Source organism: Lampetra fluviatilis, chromosome 30, assembly GCF_964198595.1.
Source record: "Lampetra fluviatilis chromosome 30, kcLamFluv1.1, whole genome shotgun sequence".
Taxonomy (NCBI): domain Eukaryota; kingdom Metazoa; phylum Chordata; class Hyperoartia; order Petromyzontiformes; family Petromyzontidae; genus Lampetra; species Lampetra fluviatilis.
The window spans coordinates 9,970,029-9,988,619 of NC_136304.1; the positions used below are offsets into that span (position 1 = coordinate 9,970,029).

The window sequence follows — 18,591 nt, forward strand, 5'->3', positions numbered from 1 at the left end:
CACAATGACTTACAAAAACCACTTGGCACCACCCGCTGCATAGGCATATAAAACGCATTTTATTGCCGAGCCGTTGATGTGAATAGTTTTGAGAATACACATTAAACACAAATAGTTACACGTTGTACAAATTTGTGTTGGGTTATTATCTGTGCCGGTCTTTTGAGTCTATCAACTTCTTTGTTGTAATGTTGAATTACGGATTGACGCCTGTACAGCGCTGGGGTTGACTGATGAAACTTGGTCAAGTGTGGTCTTTATAGCCTGCACACAAGGGGGCAGAAAAACATTCCATTTAGCCTTTCGAAATGAGGCACTAGGACCAGATGCACACAGCATCCAACGATGCTGTGTGCATCAAGAGAGGTCCCCTGTTTAGCCTTAATCAGTGTCGTGGCAAGTGCCCTTTGAGAGCCCCTGTTAAGACAGCACCACAAGGGCTGGGTTTGTGGTCAGCGTCATGCCCATGACCATTGAATGATTATGAATATAACACCAAAACAGGTATTTATAATTTAAGGCCGAGTCTACCGATGGGAAGCTTAGGACACTTATTACATCTCATTACCATCTCGTTGGAATTGTGAACGGCTTCATTCAATGTCTCACTTGTACCACGTCTCATTCATTCCATTGGCCGGTAAGAATATGATCAATGTAAATGAAATTGAAGGTAACTTTTAAGAACAATTTGACATCCATCATTGGCATAATAATTTACTTTCATCAGAGCATGCCTAGCGAGCTGCTACCCACTCGCACACTTGGGCCAACATCGGCAGCAACAAAGGTTCATAGGTGCTTTCCAAGGCTGTCCACAATTGTCAGGTTGGTGCCATTTGCACTACCCAGAAGGTACGGCTGCATCCACGCTCGAGCTCACACTGGACTTGGTGGATATGAGGCACGACGTGATTCACCCTACCTGGTGACCCGGTTCAACGTCGGTTCTTTTAGTCTCGATTTACCGTCTTCCTTTGTAATGTTCCTTGTGTGTTTTTCTGTCACGATTGTGCAGTTTCGTTCATTCCACTTTACTACGCGGTATATCGCTTGCATGAAGCGTAAATGGTTCTCACGTACATGATTCACTGTATCGATTGTAGGAATCAGGGGTGGTCCCAGCAACAAAAAACATGGTGAAGGGTAGACTGTTATACAAAGTCAATCGTGTTGGGAAACGAAATTGATTACCTAAAAGTTTTCATTACATAACAAATGTATCTAAAATTACAGCCATATATTTCTTTATTTACAACTGTACACTTGTGTAACATCAAAAAGTATGGCATACAATAGTCACCTACAAATATTGGGGGAATGAAAGGTTAACATAGTGCTGGTGACATAACCGATTTTAAACTAATGATGCATCGCTATGTGCCCCGCAGCCTCTGCTTTAACGCACTCGCTTCAGTGTTTTCGTGAATGGTGATAGATACACCACGGACTTTAGTGATAGATACACCATGGTGGCAAGATCTTAACTACCTCGCCTGGTATACAGGAGGTTGTGAGTTCGATCCCAACCCTGACGCCTGCATATTTGGAGTTTTCATGTCTCTCCCCGTGGTCGCGTGGCTTTTTCTCAGGGTCCTAGGTTTTTCCCTCCACATTTATAATAAACACGCATTTAGAGAATTTGGCTATTCAATTTCCACACGACAAGCCACTTCGTTGAGCTATCATTTGTGGCCAGGTCGCTTATGAAAAAGAGCTAAAAAGCTCAAGTGGGCCTTACCTGGTAGAATACAAAATAGTTTATAGTAATAGTTTAAGTATTTCGACAGATGAATGCGTGCATACGTACGTGATCTCTCGGAAGGCTCTCTTCTCCTGGTACTTCACTTTGTGTTTCCTCTTGAACCTGGGACGGAAGGATACGAGTGTATAGATGTCAACGTAGGCACGCAAAAGAAGGTTACACTTAAAACAACAGAGCCGGCAAGTGTTGCAAATACGCATGGCAGGGAAGCTGAATGTGGTGTCCCGCTTGCACCAGTGATTTGCAATACGCTTGCACTCGTGTAAAGGCTGCATGAGTGAGCGTATGCATGTTTCACTACGAAAGCAATAATACAAGATTTATGGAAAGCTTTCAATCCTTTATCCAAGCCAGGTGATGCTGTGATTAAAACCAGTAAGAAAGCCATAAAAGAGGCCATTTCTGGTGTAGGACAATCAGCTAAGGCCAATGCATACATTATCAAAGCATATTTGTTTGCATTTTAACCACAAGAATATGTGGTTAATGTAATAGGTGTCTGCTTGGTGTTTGAACATCTTAGCACAACTCCTGTATTCTTGCCAGAGGCTAAAGCCTTTTATTTTTGAGAGTTATGATACCGGAAAAAAGGGTACCGGATATAACGTTGATGCTGTATGTCTAGACACAAAGTGCATACATAGACTGTGTACTACGTGTCTACGTGTGTCTGCATAAATGTACACAATGCTGCTCCGAGTGGCCTTAGATGATACCACCACAATTGGACCCAGTGACAGCGACTGCTGCTACTGCTTTGATTGTTGCTGCTATGCTTGAGCGACCACTCACTTGGCTCTCTCTCTGGGCTCCAGCATGTTCCGCTTGTGAAAGCTCTTGAATCGATCCATCAGCAGGCTGCCCTCAGGCTAAGGGAGTCAAGAGGTGGGAAAACAAGACTTGTAGGCAAAGGAACAACTCAACAACATCCAACCCTCAAGTGGTTACATGTATTTGTCATGATTTTGGGGGTGATGGGTTCAAGAATCGATCATTTTGTGCGAGTTTCTATCAATCCCTTAGGGTCTCCGTTTTACAGTTATTCCACTCCATGCCTCTAAATGGTATGTTGCCAAATGATTTGTATGAATCGTAAAGAATGGATTACTAGCTCATGATTTGAATCATGTATCACGGGCATCATTCCAAGCCTAAAGTGTTAAATGACATTATAATTATCACTGGAAAGACCCCTCTTACAATATTTACTTTCATCACAAAGCAAACCACCAGCCTTGATGGGATTGTGGTTAGAGTGCTCGGCCTTCTAAGTGGATGATATCCAAGTTCAAATCCTGGTTAAGGGTAAACTCGGACTAAAATCACCCCTCGAGGGATATTATATAAATCGAGTAGCACTTCACAGTAAAATTTACCACCATCTTGGGATTGTGGAGTTTACACCACTAGCGAGTGGCCTCCAAGGGTGAGTGATGAGTGCCCACCCCATGACTCGTTAAGGCAAGGTCTAAAGGTGTCCGAAGCCAGTTTGCACGGAGTTCTGTAGTCTGGTAATCTCTGCTGGGAAAACGTAAAAGCTTGCGAAGTTACCGTCTATCCAACCGCAAGCCAATGGCGAGCCAGATTCGTGTCACAAATGATCAATTCGATAACTGTCCGGAAGAGAAATCCACTTGTTTCAATGCAAGAATATCAATTGATTGTGACGAGGGTAGACGAACAATGAATGAACATTACTGCCGTTTGTATCATGTTCTCCCAGTGCATTAATGCCTACATGGACAATGCAAAATGTGGTAACAAGCACACATACAATATCACATGCACACGCGCACACACAAAGCAAACACGCGTACTCACATGGGAGTGCCTACACACATGTAATCATGCAAACACGTCTACTAAAATTTAAGCATACAAACACACGCATGCTTCCGTATGTTTGTGTGCGAGCTGGCACAGTGCCCTTTATATCCAGGAAAGCCTCAATGACTTTGACCAGCCAATTCCATTAAAACATGTTGAGGATACCCATTCAAGTGGAGGAATAACACTTATGCATACATACATACACATAATAAGCAGGCACGCATAGGCAAGCATGCACACGCACGATCATACACACAGCTTGTGCACGAGCATGCGCATATGTTCACACATGCATGCAAATACATGCATCCGAGTTTGCACATGCATATACAGTACATGCTTAAGCATGCAGTGCGCGTACAACCGCGTTACCTTGAGCTCACGCAGCGTGCCAACGAGTTCGTCGCTCAGTTTCAAGTCCACATCGGGCTCCGCATATCTGCAGCACAAGTGCACGCACATCCGCTGAGCGTCCTGCCATGAAGCTCCTTGCATCAAACAGTGTATACTGAAAAGACCAGAAGCTTCCTGCTGGTTAATAGAGTACTTTAGAAGAGCATAGGAATGCTGTTAGTCATGCCGCATGGAGAATCGCACCCATGTCCCTGACGTGTGTGTGTGTGCGTCTCTGTGCGTGCTCATTTCAACACCGGTGACGAATATCTCAATAGTTCCTGGGCCATTGGGGAGACAAAGGCGGCCGGGCGTGGTGCTGGCCACCCACCCCCATGCATAGCCATGCCGGCCTTCACAGGCGCTGCTCACTAACAGCACTTGCCTCAACAGTCTGTTAAGGCTACAGGGGGGAGTGGGGGAGGATCTTTGTTTTTGCTCACTTGAGACGTCCCAGCCTCTTGGGCTTGTTGATGTTCCGCAACCGCTTCTCCTGGCGGTGCAGCTTGCGCCGGGCCAGCTCCGCTTGCCGGGCGTGCACCTCCTTGCGCACCCTGCGCAGCTGCTGCGCCTCCAACCCCCGCACCCGCGCCACCTTCTCAGCTTTGCGGCGCCGCTCCTGCACGCGTCGGGGGGCAGTAGTGGGTGGGAGGGAAAAAAGACGTCACACGTTAAAGAGGGTCGCACACGGGGATAATCGGCTGCATGTCACGACCCACCAAAGGGCGCCAAAGGAAATCGCATCGCTCGTCGCGGCACGACAAGTGGTCGCTTGCGACAAGACGCATCACAGCGAGTGATCGCGTGTGACGGTTGTGGCGTTAAGGGGAGTGGTTGTATGGGCCATCGCAGTGAGTTGCTGTGCACTGCGACGCTTCACGTGTGCATCGTGGGGTGAACGCTGCGTCTCCGTATCAATCCAGCGCACCCTTTGCTCTTTGTTGTTCCATTCCATTGAATTTTCTCATTTGGTTTCACCGGTCTGTTGAACCTTCTACCGTTAAGACGATGACTCCATGGCTACAGATGGGTTGTAGAAGGGGTGAAATAGCTCGGGACGACGATGTCAGCCCCTCGCCTTGGAATCCTCCCTTGTTACTCTCGCATCCCATTTGTCACCGTGATGATGGACTCATCACAGTGAGGTTTTCATTCATGAAATTATTCATGAAATTGGAATGCGTGTCAAGAAGGCATATCGACTAAATCGGTGTTCTTCACTAATATTCAGAGGTTGGGCCACTTTCGCCAAGAGACATCACCATTGTGAGGGCCACCACACCGCTTGAAGGGGCGTTTTCACATGTGTATTGTCCGGGGGCCGCACTAAAGGCCACCAGGGTTCGCCAGTGGCCCGCTGCGGGCCTTGCAATGAAGAACACTGGACTAAAATGATACACGAGGTCACATTGTATACTGCAGCGCCCTGAAATATTACGCTAAAGCGAAACAATTCCATGAGATCCTCAGCAATGGTGGCGTGGTCCCAGTGTGCCCCAGCACTTGCTCGTCTCCCACCTGATCCTTGGCTGCCTTCTCGCGGCGCCGCTGCTGCGGGGTCTTCTTGTCCAGCCGGCTTACGGCGCGGACCGACACCTTCTTGGCACCTTCCTCCACGTCCGCCTTCTCTGCCTCCTCCTCCCCCTCCGACTCCTCGAAGAGGCCCTCGCAGATCTCCTTGAACAGAGATGCCTGTGTGCAGCCCAGAAGCAGCGAGAATGGGTCAACGATATTCATGTAAGTTGAGTGCAGTGCAAAGTGGAGCATTGAAGTGCAGCGATGGGGCCATGGAGCACCGTTGTACAGTGCAGAATGAGCCGTACCTACAGTGGAGGTTGAAGTGTAGAGTACTTCAGTGTAGGAAGGTAGTGTGCGGTGTAGGATGGTGGTGTAGTGTAGGGGACCATGGTCCAGTGTGTAGCTTAGGGCCATAGTGCAGTGTAGGGGATCATGGTGCAGTGTAGGGGAGCATGGTGCAGTGTCGTGTAAGACGGTGCAGGTGAAAACCTGAGTGGGCCGTTCTTGCCCCGCAGGATAGCGAAGCTGTCGTTCCAGCTTCCGTTGCTCACGCAACTTCTTCACCTCCACCGCATGGGCATCCAACAGCAGCATCTGTTAACGACACATGCCCACAAGCGCACACACACAAACATACCCAGGAACACACACGTACACAGAACACGCACTGTCAGCTGGTTTTAAATAACGTTGACCATCCTAAACGTTTCCATAGAAGGCACCTGTTGTCTGGCGCAGATGCAGAGTCCAGTTTCACGAAGTCTCTCACAACAATTGAGCCCTGTGACTCAAACCAAGCCTGTGATTGAACTGAGCTCTGGTGGAATGAAGCGAGCTCCATGGAGGAGCGGGGGTGGAAAGTGCGGTGCCCTCAGCCCCGCAAGCGCAGCCAACGTGGCCGGCACGGGGTCCCACACGGATCGTCACATTCTGGCCTTGCGGCCACGAATACTGGGAGCGCAAGGATGGCTTTCATCATTGGGCACCGCAGAGGCACTTTTGTGGGTTCACTGGGGTCAGGTAGGTGACTGCACAGCTGGTGCGGTGGGATGCGAGTTGGCTGTCAACACTGGCCATAATGATCCAACTAACAAGGGTTCAACTCTGCCCTAGCTCATTAACCTCGCCCTTTAAAGTATCTAAGACTGGCTTTTCACAATGACTTTCAGCAGCCACTCAACAGATTATAGCCCTATCACTAATAATTCAGCTCAAACCTCCTTCATGAACAAATTAACTAGGACCAAAAGTAGCACACGTGGGTTATAACCATACCCCACTGTTGGTCAGCTCATAACTCTTAACTAGTGTCATCTTGACCAGCAGCTAGGAAAGAGACCATCTGGTTATCAGTTTGGTAGTATTTGCATATGCATGAGGGTGTGCCAGTAGACTGTAGGCTTTTTATAGGATCTTTGTGCGTTTGGTGTGGAAAGCAGTTGTGCAGATACTGGTGACCTGGATTTGATCCCAGGCCATTGATAAATTTATTGTCAACATGCATGCTTCATTGTCAACATGCATGCTTCATGTGTGTATATAATAAAAGACTGAACAATACCCTCCTCCAGGAAGGGGTGTCTCAATAGCGCTCTACACATGACAAGCTACATACTGTGCGTCTTAAACATTTTAAAAATCAACTAAACAATGTATTAGTTTACCTACTGAGATATGTAGCTCTTTCAGAAGCAACCTGGCCACAAATGATAGTTCAACCAAGTCTCTTATCATGTGGAAAATTATAGCACGCTAAATACTCTAACCGCATGACGTAAATTCTAAATGTGGAGGGAAAAACCAGAGGACCCATGGAAAAATCTACACGACCATGGGGAGAATATGCAAACTCCAAATATACAGGTGGCAGGGTAGGAATCGAACCCACGCCCTCCTGTTTACCAGGCGAGGGAGTAAACATCTTGCCACCACGCCACGGTAGTGAGATCAAAGGGAGCCCTCAGTGAGTTGTTTCTGTACGGCACAAGGTGACTCGGCACCACCTGGGCCTGCAAGCGGGCATTAGTCTGCCTGCCAGAAGGTGGTGTTTTAAAGTACAATACATCACCTGGTGGTCTTCGTAGGCCGGGTTGTAAGAGAGGCCTGGGAGTGGAGCTTCTACAGCTGGGACACGAGATGGCTTTTCCAGCATCAGAATGTGTGGCTGTAAATGAAAAACCATGCAAGATCCGACCAGCAAAGAGCACACAACTGCATTAACAGAAATACATCAACCCACAGAACCACAGACACGTACAGACAAGCAACTACACAAACATTCACAACCACAAACAGAACCAAATTAATACACCATAACCACATGACACTAAACACAGCCATCGACTGAGGCATGCATATAAAGAGGTGGTCCAAGTGGTGAGTCAGGGTATGAAGGACTGTGCAGTGAATGTGGTAAAGCCCTGGAAAGAATTGGGTGGTTAAAAGAGTACCAAGAACACTGACCCCACATGGGTGGGAATGCCAGGAAATAGTGATCAATAAGTATCGAAATGAGCATGTAGCATGAGTCATTATATGGTGAGAGTGAGAATTTTGAAAGCGGTACATACAGGCGGTGAATGCGTACAAGCAGCATGCGCCAACAGCGAGGCTGTGAGTAGGGCTCACCTTCACCCGTTTGCGCTTGGTTTGTTCAAGAAACCAATCATCCTGGCCCTGCAGCTCCTTGCCCAGGGGCCCTGAACCACACGGCGACATCACAATCACATTTCTTTAGAACTGCTTTGTGTTTAGTTTTTTGTCCTTCCCCCGCACCTCCCTACGTACGGTGCTGAAGGAGTTCAACGATCTTGTTTCATATAATTTTTGTTTAACAATTGAGTGTACATTTCATATATTGAATGTTTAATGCACAAATAAATTATGGATATAGTTAATTACATTGTAGTGTAATTGGAAGCACTGCGTGCATACTGACATATCTTAAACCTGGGCATCTCTTGCTCAATGCTCGACATGACCAAAGAGCCCCTTTGGTTACCTGACTACATCTAGCCATGCAGGTGGCTTGGTAGCTCAGAGGGCTGATACTATGCTGGAGCAGTGAGCAGGAATTGCTGAGAAACTGGTTTCAAATCTGCATCCCCGCCACGAGCGATTCAACAAAGTGGTAAATTTTACGACGGAGTTAATGGTCTCTGCTCAGCCACCAATGACTGCAGAAAAAAAGTATATAACACTTTAGTTTATCATCTAATTCCGCATATTTTAGTTCCCAAAGATGAAATATTTTAGTATGATTGACATTCTATAAGCACTCTGAACAGAGTACATCATGAAAGGTGTACGACCAAAAATGGAGAAAAGACCAATTGAATCTAATTCAAAAGCAGTTATGTGCCATCATATACCTGGGCGAGTCTTTGTCCCAATGTTGAGTTTTTAATGTACATTTCAAAACCTCGTGACTAAATTACCGCAACAGCACCAATTGAAATATAGCTGTATAAACAAAGCAACAACAAGAATCACTGGCCGCAACAGCTGCCAGACAACAGCCCCGACTGGAGGTGGGTGGCCTCACCGTTGGTATCCCACAAGTCATAGAATGGGCGCTCTGCCTTCCCTGGCTCGGGCGGGGCGCTGGCTCGCTTCCGCGCTGCACGTGCCCGCGCAAGCAGCAGCCTCTCGGCACGAGCGTCGGCGCCGGAGTTGGGCCCGTACCGCTCGCACCGCGCCACACGCCGGCGTGCGCGACGTGCGCCAGGGACTTGCTGCACGCTCAGGCTGGACAGCGCCATGCTCGTATAAAACACCACTCCCCTTGAATATGCGTGCAGCATTAATTCCTTAATTGTAATTTGTCGATAAAAAACACCTGCAATTACAAAGGTCCCTCATTTTGTGTTAGAGACTGACGGTCAGAGTGCTTTCTGTCAGCACGTATTAGGCCACGGTGGTGAGATGTCAACTACCTCGCCTGGCATCCAGGTCGTGGGATCGATCCCGACCCTGACGCCTGTATATTTGGAGATTACATGTACGTCTCCCCGTGGTCACATGGATTTTTCGCCGGGTCCTCCGGTTGACCCCTCCACATTTAGAAACAGGCGTTTAAGAGTATTTGGCTGCTATGAATTTCCACATGATCTGCCAATTTTGTTGAGCTATCAGCAGTCGTGTTAAGAGCACCATGCCTGAAAACCTTGGTCTCGCAAGTGCTTAAGTTCATACAAAGCATCAGGCACTCATTTAAGGTTGAATAGACGTAAGGCATGCACAGAGCATATAGAGATATCACTTGCTGTTGCTGGCTTAGAATCAAATCCATAATGGTAGAATTCTAACCCCACACACGAACCACTGACATATTACTCACTATGTACACTCACAAAAGTAGACATATCCTATACACAATAACGCTATTATATATGAATATACACATTATAATACTGTGCACATTGTTAAAACACTAGTGCGATTAGTTTAAAGATTAACTTTTTTTCTTAACACACTCACAATATCACGACCAAATGACTTATTTTAGATTTATAGACTACCGGGCCACGTTCTGATCGTGAGAACCAATTTAGTTTGGTAGTGGCAAAGCCATGCATACATGGTAAAACCTTCGTCTCCACGCCACTGCACCAGGTACAGGACTGTCGTTGTTTTAAGGATAAATCTCGAGGAACACTCACTTTAGGGGGGTGTCTACTCCGGAGCTGGGCTGCAGAATGAGATCGATTTTCAAGGGCCTATCCCGGCCCTTGTTCGAATTTTGGTCTGTAGGGGGACAAAGGCAGTCAATACAATCTTAAACGACTGAGTTATCGAGTAAAAATTGAAGAGCAAAAAATGGGTAGCGGTTATACTGTTTGGCTTGTGATATAATTCTTTACTTTAAAAAATGTTTTAATGCACGTGTTATACCGTCTACAATATGGTCAGCGGTGTAAAGTTAAGTGTCTAGTTGATCGGTTTATTTACGAGTAGTGCTAGGATCTCGCTGGCTAATGCGATTAGTTTAAAATTTGATTTGCTCGTGATTTTGGTTAGCGACAGGTTATAGCTGGTGCGGTTTGGGTTACGTGTCTGATGTGAACATTTCACTTTCTGTTTACAGCCCCTTGTGAGACTCAAGCATGCGTATGCTTTTATATTATCGGCGAAAACGTACCTTTTGGTTTATTTTTGGTGTCTAAGAAGAAAATGCTTGCATCCGGCTGATCTTTCACCAGGCCCCTGTACAAAGAGACACGCGGCAAAGGCGGCGCGACATTGTCACTTCGGTAAAACCAAAGCCGATAATTCACACGCGCGCCGACTATTCTGAATCACACGACATAGCGGAGCATTTATAACATAATTGTATTAATTGGTTCCTGTTTTAATTGAAAGGCCTCAATCCCACGAACAAGGCGTGGTGTGGGGGGGGGGTGAGTCGCAGCCCTCAGCTCCGCGGGCATCGAGTCGCGCTCGGCGGCAGGTAAACCAAGCAAGGCAGGCTTGCATTCGCGGCCTGGCATCATAACTCGCTCGTGGTCTCACCCCGTGGTCCGCTCCTGCAGCCTCACGTCCTCCAGGAACTCCTCGACGTCCGTGACATCGCTGTACTTGACCCAGTTCTTCTTCTTGTTCTTATTAATTTTTTTCCGTTTCGGCCGCGCCTCGGCCACTTGCGCACCACGTTGCTCCGCCATCTTGTCCACCGGAAGGAACGACGCGACGTCACTTCCGGCCTCGTGGGGGGCCGCGAATTTCTTGGGTTTCTAACGGGGGGGGGGGGCGATGCCAGAGCAGAGGGATTCCCTCCAGCTCCAGCGTCTTTGTTCAATCAGAACCAGTGGACTTGTCTGTCTGTCTGCTCACGCATATCCTTGCAGCGCTTTTAACTCACAAACTGTTGGGTGGACGTCTCTACAAAACACACAGGTACAACACACGAAGTCTCCGGACGATAACGCGCTATTTGTTTTTCACCCTCCATCGAATGTAAACTAATTAAAACACTTTGTTATAATTTGCGGATGCGGAAAGGCCTACTCGCGGTCGCGCCAAGAAAGCCCATGCGGCGACGTGAGGGAGCTTCGCCTTAAAAAGGCAAAGAAACTACGGAAGAACAACACTGAGGTAAAGTCTGAACAGTGTGATGTCCTCTCCTCCTCCCCCCACCTAAATGTGTGCAGTTACTGCTATAGAGTCGGTAGATACTACTGTAGAGTCGGTAGATACTACTGTAGAGTCGGTAGATACTACTGTAGAGTCGGTAGATACTACTGTAGAGTCGGTAGATACTAATGTAGAGTCGGTAGATACTAATGTAGAGTCGGTAGATACTAATATAGAGTCGGTATATACTATTATAGAGTTAATAGTTACCACTATAGTCACTAGATACTACTATAGATTAATTATATACTACTATATGCCTTAGATACTACTGTAGAGTAAGTAGATACTACTATATGGTCGGTAGATACTATTATAGAGTCGGTAGATACTAGTATAGAGTAAACAGTTACCACTATAGTCAGTAGATACTACTATAGATTCACTATATACTACTATAGGCCTTAGATACTACTGTAGAGTCAGTAGATACTACTATAGATTCACTATATACTACTATAGGCCTTACATACTACTGTAGAGTCAGTAGATACTATTATAGAGTCAGTAGATACTAATGTAGAGTCGGTAGATACTATTATAGAGTTAATAGTTACCATTATAGTCAGTAGATACTACTATAGATTCATTATATACTACTATAGGCCTTGGATACTACTGTAGTCGGTAGATACTACAAACAGATACCACTACAGTCAGTATATACTATTTGGTTCTTTCGGTAAAGTCACGTAGATAGAAAAAGAATAGATCACGACGTTTCGATTGCAACACAAGCAACCGTCTTCAGGTGAGAGAGAGAAACAGGCTGCTGAGACGAGGCATTATATAGACCCGAGAGAGGGGGGAGGGGGGGTGCCACATCGGGCAAGAGGGAGGGGGAAGCTCGGTGAAGGCCGAGCTCGGCTAGGGTCCGGAAATTAGCTTGTAAATGTAAGCTCGGTGAGGGCCACGTCCTTCCAATGATTGCTTAATTTGTATCCATCTCGGTTTAAGTTATGTCTGTGTTTATATATCTGGATGGCTTTATGAACAAATCTTTGATGGTAGCCCAAACGTTTGCATAGTACCTTGATCTTGGAAAAAACAATTTCGTGTGAGCCCACAGCGTTAAAAAAGAGATCAGCCACGGCAGAAGTATTGGTTCTGCCATGTTTCAAATCTACCTTGTGTTCGCGAACAAGGTCAGAGACATGTCGATTTGTTTCCCCAATGTAACTGCTACCGCAGGCACAACTTAGTTTATAGACACCAGGGTATTGCATGTCAGGAATCACATTCTTCACAGATGGCACATACCAAAAAGATACAGAGCAGGGGCTACCAAAAGGATCTATTATATTTCTATTTACGTGATGTTACGAAAAGAACCAAAGAGTATGAATTCCTGCAGTCACGAAAGCTTCAAATCAAGATCAGTATATACTGTTGCAGAGTCAGCAGATACTGCTATAGAGTCAGCCGATACTACTATAGAGTTAGTCGATACTACTACGGTCAGTAGATACGACTGTACAGTCAATAGATACAACTACAGAGTCAGCAGATATGAGTATAGAGTCAGTAGATACTACTGTAGAGCCAGAAACGACTATAGAGTCCACTAGATACTACTGACTATTGTATGTAGGGTGAGTAGGTATATATACGTAAAGTCACGTAGAACCTATCTACGTGACTTTACCGAAAGACCCAAGAATATTAATTTCTGCAGTCACGAAAGCTTTAAGTCAAATTAAAATTGGCTGTGGGGGGGGGGGGTAAAAAGATTTTTGGAGGTGGGGGGTTGACAATTTTTGGAAACCTTTTATATCAACTATTTATCCCCTACATTCTATTACTTTTTTATTCAGGACTTCTGCAAGCCTCTTATAATTTTGTTGACGGATAAATGGACAGACAAACGGAACGCCGGGCTTTCACAATAGCTTAGTATTTGTTTATGTACATGTTATATAAGACAAGTTTTGAAATATATTTTCTCTTCGAGCAAAGCCGGGTACTTCCTGCTATCTTACTTATAAACGTCATTTTTTGTCTAGCAACACAAACGAGCTTGCTGAGTGGTGACGGGAGGGAGGTTCTCCTTGGCGGAAAAATGCCAAAAAGAAAAAAATCAAGGCTCTCCCAGAAAAAAAAACACGGAAAGAGAATGGTGCCGTGGTGCGTACCGACAGTGGAGGAGCAGCGGCTTTCTCAACAGCTAACAAACAACGAAGGCACCTCAGCCTTCGTTGAGGAAACTGAAGAGCATTGTGCATGGAGACAAGCTACAGACAATATAGTTACTTCTGCACATGCACACGCTGAGATGAATCCTGAACAGTGTACATGTATACAAGCTACAGACTGTACAGTTACTTCTGCAGATACACACGCCGAGGTAAATCCTAAACAGTGTGCATGGAGACAAGCTAGAGACTGCACAGCCACTTCTGCACCCCAGGCTGAGGAAACACCAGAACAACGGGAAACTCGAAAAGCCAGGGCACGCACAGTCACTGCAGAAGCACGGGCTATGGAAACTACTGCGCAACGTGAATCTCGACAAGCCAGGGACCGCACAGTCACTGCAGAAGCACGGGCTATGGAAACTACTGCGCAACGTGAATCTCGACAAGCCAGGGACCGCATAGCCACTGCAGCAGCACGGGCTAAGGAAACTACTGCACAACGTGAATCTCGACAAGCCAGGGACCGCGCAGCCACTGCAGCAGCACGGGCTGAAGAAAACCCCGAACATCGTGCATCTCTACAAGTCAGGGACCACACAGTCACTGCAGCAGCACGGGCTGAAGAAACCCTGAACATCGTGCACCTCGACAAGCCAGGGACCGCACAGTCACTGCAGCAGCACGGATTGAAGAACACCCTGAACGTCGTGCATCTCGACAAGCCAGGGACCGCACAGACACTGCAGCAGCACGGTCTGAAGACCACCTTGAACATCATGCATCTCGACAAACCAGGGACCGCACAGTCACTGCAGCAGCACGGATTGAAAAACACCCTGAACATCGTGTATCTCGACAAGCCAGGGATTGGACAGTCACTGCAGCAGCACGGGCTGAAGAAAACCCTGAACTTCGTGCATCTTGACAAGCCAGGGATTATACAGGCACTGCAGCAGCGCAGGCTCAATAAAACCCTGAACTTCGTGCATCTCAACAAGCCAGGAACCGCACAGCCACTGCAGCAGCACGGGCTGAAGAACACCCTGAACTTCGTGCATCTCAACAAGCCAGGGACCGCACAGACACTGCAGCAGCACGGGCTCAATAAAACCCTGAACTTCGTGCATCTAAATAAGCCAGGGACCGCACAGACACTGCAGCAGCAAGGGCTCAATAAAACCCTGAACATCGTGCATCTTGACAAGCCAGGGACCGCACAGACACTGCAGCAGCACGGATTGAAGAACACCCTGAACTTCGTGCATCCTGACAAGCCAGGGACCGCACAGACACTGCAGCAGCAAGGGCTGAAGACAACCTTGAACATCGTGCATCTCGACAAGCCAGGGACTGCACAGTCACTGCAGCAGCACGGATTGAAGAACACCCTGAACTTCGTGCATCTCGATAAGCCAGGGACCACACAGTCACTGCAACAGCACGGATTGAAGAACACCCTGAACTTCGTGTATCTCGACAAGCCAGGGACCGCACAGACACTGCAGCAGCACGGATTGAAGAACACCCTGAACTTCGTGCATCTCGACAAGCCAGGGACCGCACAGACACTACAGCAGCACGGATTGAAGAACACCCTAAACTTCGTGCATCTCGACAAGCCAGAGACCGCACAGACACTGCAGCAGCATGGATTGAATAACACCCTGAACTTTGTGCATCTCGACAAGCCAGGGACCGCACAGACACTGCAGCAGCAAGGATTGAAGAACACCCTGAACTTTGTGCATCTCGACAGGCCAGGGGCCGCACAGACACTGCAGCAGCACGGATTGAAGAACACCCTGAACTTCGTGCATCTTGACAAGCCAGGGACCGCACAGACACTGCAGCAGCACGGATTGAAGAACACCCTGAACTTTGTGCATCTCGACAAGCCAGGGGCCGCACAGACACTGCAGCAGCACGGATTGAAGAACACCCTGAACTTCGTGCATCTTGACAAGCCAGAGAACGCACAGACACTGCAGCAGCACGGATTGAAGAACACCCTGAACGTCGTGCATCTTGACAAGCCAGGGACTGCACAATCATTGCAGCAGCACGGGCTGCAGAAAACCCTGGACATCGTGCATCTCGACAAGCCAGGGACCGCACAGACACTGCAGCAGCACAGGCTGAGGAACCCCAAAATAAAAAAATGGTACGTCATAGGCAATTCTATCATGCTGCTGGATCAAGAACAAGAAGAAATAACCCGGATTAAAACAGAGCAGGATTAAATTACCAATCTGAGATCGATTATTATCAGTCCATGGTGATATTAGGCTCTATATCAATTACTTGCGAAGAATGCGGTACTAAAATGTGGAAAGGAGAATCCAAGGGAATGTGCTGCAGTGATGGAAAAGTCAAACTTTGCCTTGTGCACCCCGCCCCCTGAGCCACTGAAATCCTTGGTATCTGGCCATACTTCTGTAAACACTTTCTGACCAACATCAGGAAGTACAATTCCTGCTTTCAAATGACTTCTTTTGGTTGTTGTATATATGCCCCTTTTCCAAAATTTATATTGAGTAATTCTGCCAATATTTTTGTTGTAATAATCGATCTGGGTGTTGCATGGGGCAAAAAAGGGTGAAATAATACACCCCTCATAACTCAAGAATGAGAAGCACGGATCCCTGGCGATACAGACTCGGAACAAAGGTTAATAAAACCCTCAGAATACCTGCGTTAACAACTATGGTAGATCACACATCTTGGTTAAACATAAACCAAATCATAATTATGAAGTATTAGACCTAGGGTCATTCAGAAGAGATACACGGCGAATTAGGTCAATCACACACGACAAGATACAATGCATTCCATAGAATCAGAGCCTCCCCAACTGCCTTTGTCTTCCAGCAGCACATGGTAGCAATAAACTATGTAGGCAGGGAGGGCGCCTCCCCTTTATATATCAAACACCATGAAGAAATTCCAAACCACGATGGAAGTGCTGTAAACATACGAAGATTAAGGGTGATATATAATATTTATTTTTCTCTCTCTAAACCCGTAAGAGTGAACGGAAAAAATGGAGACAAGAGGACACACTTCAAAAGACAGCGCCCCTCTTTGTGAGAGACAACAAGAAAAATGTAACACCCCCAACTGTGAGGGAAGATAAGGGGGGAACGCAGCTGAACAAAGGACAAAAGGAACTTACCCCCCTGCTGCTTCCAGATTAATTATGGCAGAAAATAAAAAAACAGTCGCTCTACTCGGAGGGGCAACTAGCAGCTGTAATCACAAAGGAGAGAGAATTCAAAGGGATTTCCGTTTCCTTTGTGAAAGACGCGCCGAGGGGGGAGAATTTCAGATATAAGCAAGGACAGAACACACAATTTAGTTGTGCAAGTGGCAGGCTCCGGGAATATGCCCCCGTGACAGGTACTCGCAGTACTACCATAATACCACGTGGGCAAGAGTGTCGGCGCTGGCGACCAGCGGACGAGCTGCGAGCGCAATCGTGCATCACCGAAGGAGAGCACGGAGAAGGAGAAAGAGCGCGTAACCAGCGCAACCGAGGAAAAATGTTGGCGCTGGCGATCAACGGACGAGCTGCGAGTGCAATCGGGCACCTTCAAAGACGAGCATTGCGCCTGCAACAGAGAGGCCTGGAGTTGCTGCCAAGAGAGAGAGCGCTATGTGTATGACACGCCCACACACACCGACTCACCGCCTGGCAGGGAACCACTTAACTCAAAAAGTGGAGCACAACAACAATACACCCGCACACACACAACGCACATATTGGGACTAATACGATTGCTCCGAAAGTTATCTTTGTGTTTCAAAAAGGGTGGTCATCTAAAGTGGGTGCATTAAATAATAGCTGATCGTGAAAAGCATTGCTGCCCATTGAATTACATGGATATGGTCGTTTAGAAGTATTTTAGTCATTCGTTTTCGTTAATTGTATAACTGTACCAATGAATTCATTGATGAAACGAAACATTTATAAACATCTATGTTACGAATCTCCACATTCACAGAGATACTATTGTGTTAAAATCTTTCCTTTGATCACAGAATCTTGCCTACAAATTTATTGAAGCCCTTAGCCAATTGATAAGCATTAGACAAGCAGGCACACTGACGCACACCATTGTTCCAAGACATTTTGTTAATTGCATAATCTTATCAATGAATTCATTGAGGTCTTCTTTTGCCTTCGGCACATTTTTTTATTACTGTTCGTATTAATATTGTCACATAAAAGGTTTTTCCTGTCGCCATGTATGGTTGCTTTACTCTGAGGAATTAGCCGATTGTTCTCTTACCCAGTTTAATAAACGTAACCATTGAAGGTGAAATGTATGGATCAATGAGGAGAACATCTCCAGGAGTACTGTGTTGACATTCCTCGCATAAGAGTTTGCATATTAGAGTGTTATGTTTTTTGTTGTTGATATTAAAGTTGCTTAACACAGAAGAGTCTGAGTTCATACATAATACTGTATCCTGCAGTGAGATCTGAATTTTGGGACCTGACATAAACACAAACATAATCAGTTAAAGTTAAAGCGAGAATCATTGTATTATCATGATGGATAAACAACCCTAGACAACGAATCCAAGCCTAATTATTATAAATTACATACACTTGCATAACTTCATACAATTACACCTTCATTTTATTGTTACTATGGGAAATATGCCGAGGCAACGAAGCAGAGCATAATTAGCATAAATGGATAATTTGCATAAGTACTTAAATTAGCATATTTTTGGAAACTTACACATTTTTATTTTTCATTGAATATTTATTATTTTTCCAATTTTTTAAGACCTAATATATACAACATGGTG

General features: G+C 46.3%; 2 protein-coding genes across 2 annotated transcripts; one reads left to right on the forward strand and one right to left on the reverse strand.

Moving 5' to 3' along the window:
* Positions 1 to 38: 38 nt before the first annotated feature.
* Positions 39 to 11,195, reverse strand: NOP53 (NOP53 ribosome biogenesis factor). Its single transcript, XM_078870593.1, has 13 exons — positions 11,018 to 11,195; positions 10,647 to 10,711; positions 10,168 to 10,252; positions 9,051 to 9,253; positions 8,135 to 8,205; positions 7,575 to 7,670; positions 5,996 to 6,100; positions 5,507 to 5,680; positions 4,432 to 4,607; positions 3,968 to 4,034; positions 2,558 to 2,634; positions 1,811 to 1,867; positions 39 to 264 (listed from the first exon to the last, which is right to left on the reverse strand). Exons 1-13 carry the CDS (start codon positions 11,167 to 11,169, stop codon positions 258 to 260), a joined length of 1,335 nt encoding a protein of 444 aa, XP_078726719.1. The 5' UTR covers positions 11,170 to 11,195; the 3' UTR covers positions 39 to 257.
* A 92-nt stretch (positions 11,196 to 11,287) lies between these two features.
* On the forward strand, positions 11,288 to 18,208 carry LOC144943257 (uncharacterized). The gene is made up of 3 exons (XM_078870588.1): positions 11,288 to 11,401; positions 11,507 to 11,599; positions 13,642 to 18,208. Exon 3 carries the CDS (start codon positions 13,698 to 13,700, stop codon positions 16,011 to 16,013), a length of 2,316 nt encoding a protein of 771 aa, XP_078726714.1. The 5' UTR covers positions 11,288 to 11,401; positions 11,507 to 11,599; positions 13,642 to 13,697; the 3' UTR covers positions 16,014 to 18,208.
* Positions 18,209 to 18,591: the final 383 nt, after the last annotated feature.

Bases quoted from the DNA above. Each gene is read 5' to 3' on its own strand.
- LOC144943257 (XM_078870588.1), top strand. From the start codon at position 13,698: ATGCCAAAAAGAAAAAAATCAAGGCTCTCCCAGAAAAAAAAACACGGA.
- NOP53 (XM_078870593.1), bottom strand. From the start codon at position 11,169: ATGGCGGAGCAACGTGGTGCGCAAGTGGCCGAGGCGCGGCCGAAACGG. The intron at 8,206-9,050 runs GTGAGGCCACCC...CGTGTGGTTCAG, and splicing joins TGACTTGTGGGATACCAACG to GGCCCCTGGGCAAGGAGCTG. The intron at 6,101-7,574 runs GTGATGTATTGT...TGTCGTTAACAG, and splicing joins CGGCCTACGAAGACCACCAG to ATGCTGCTGTTGGATGCCCA.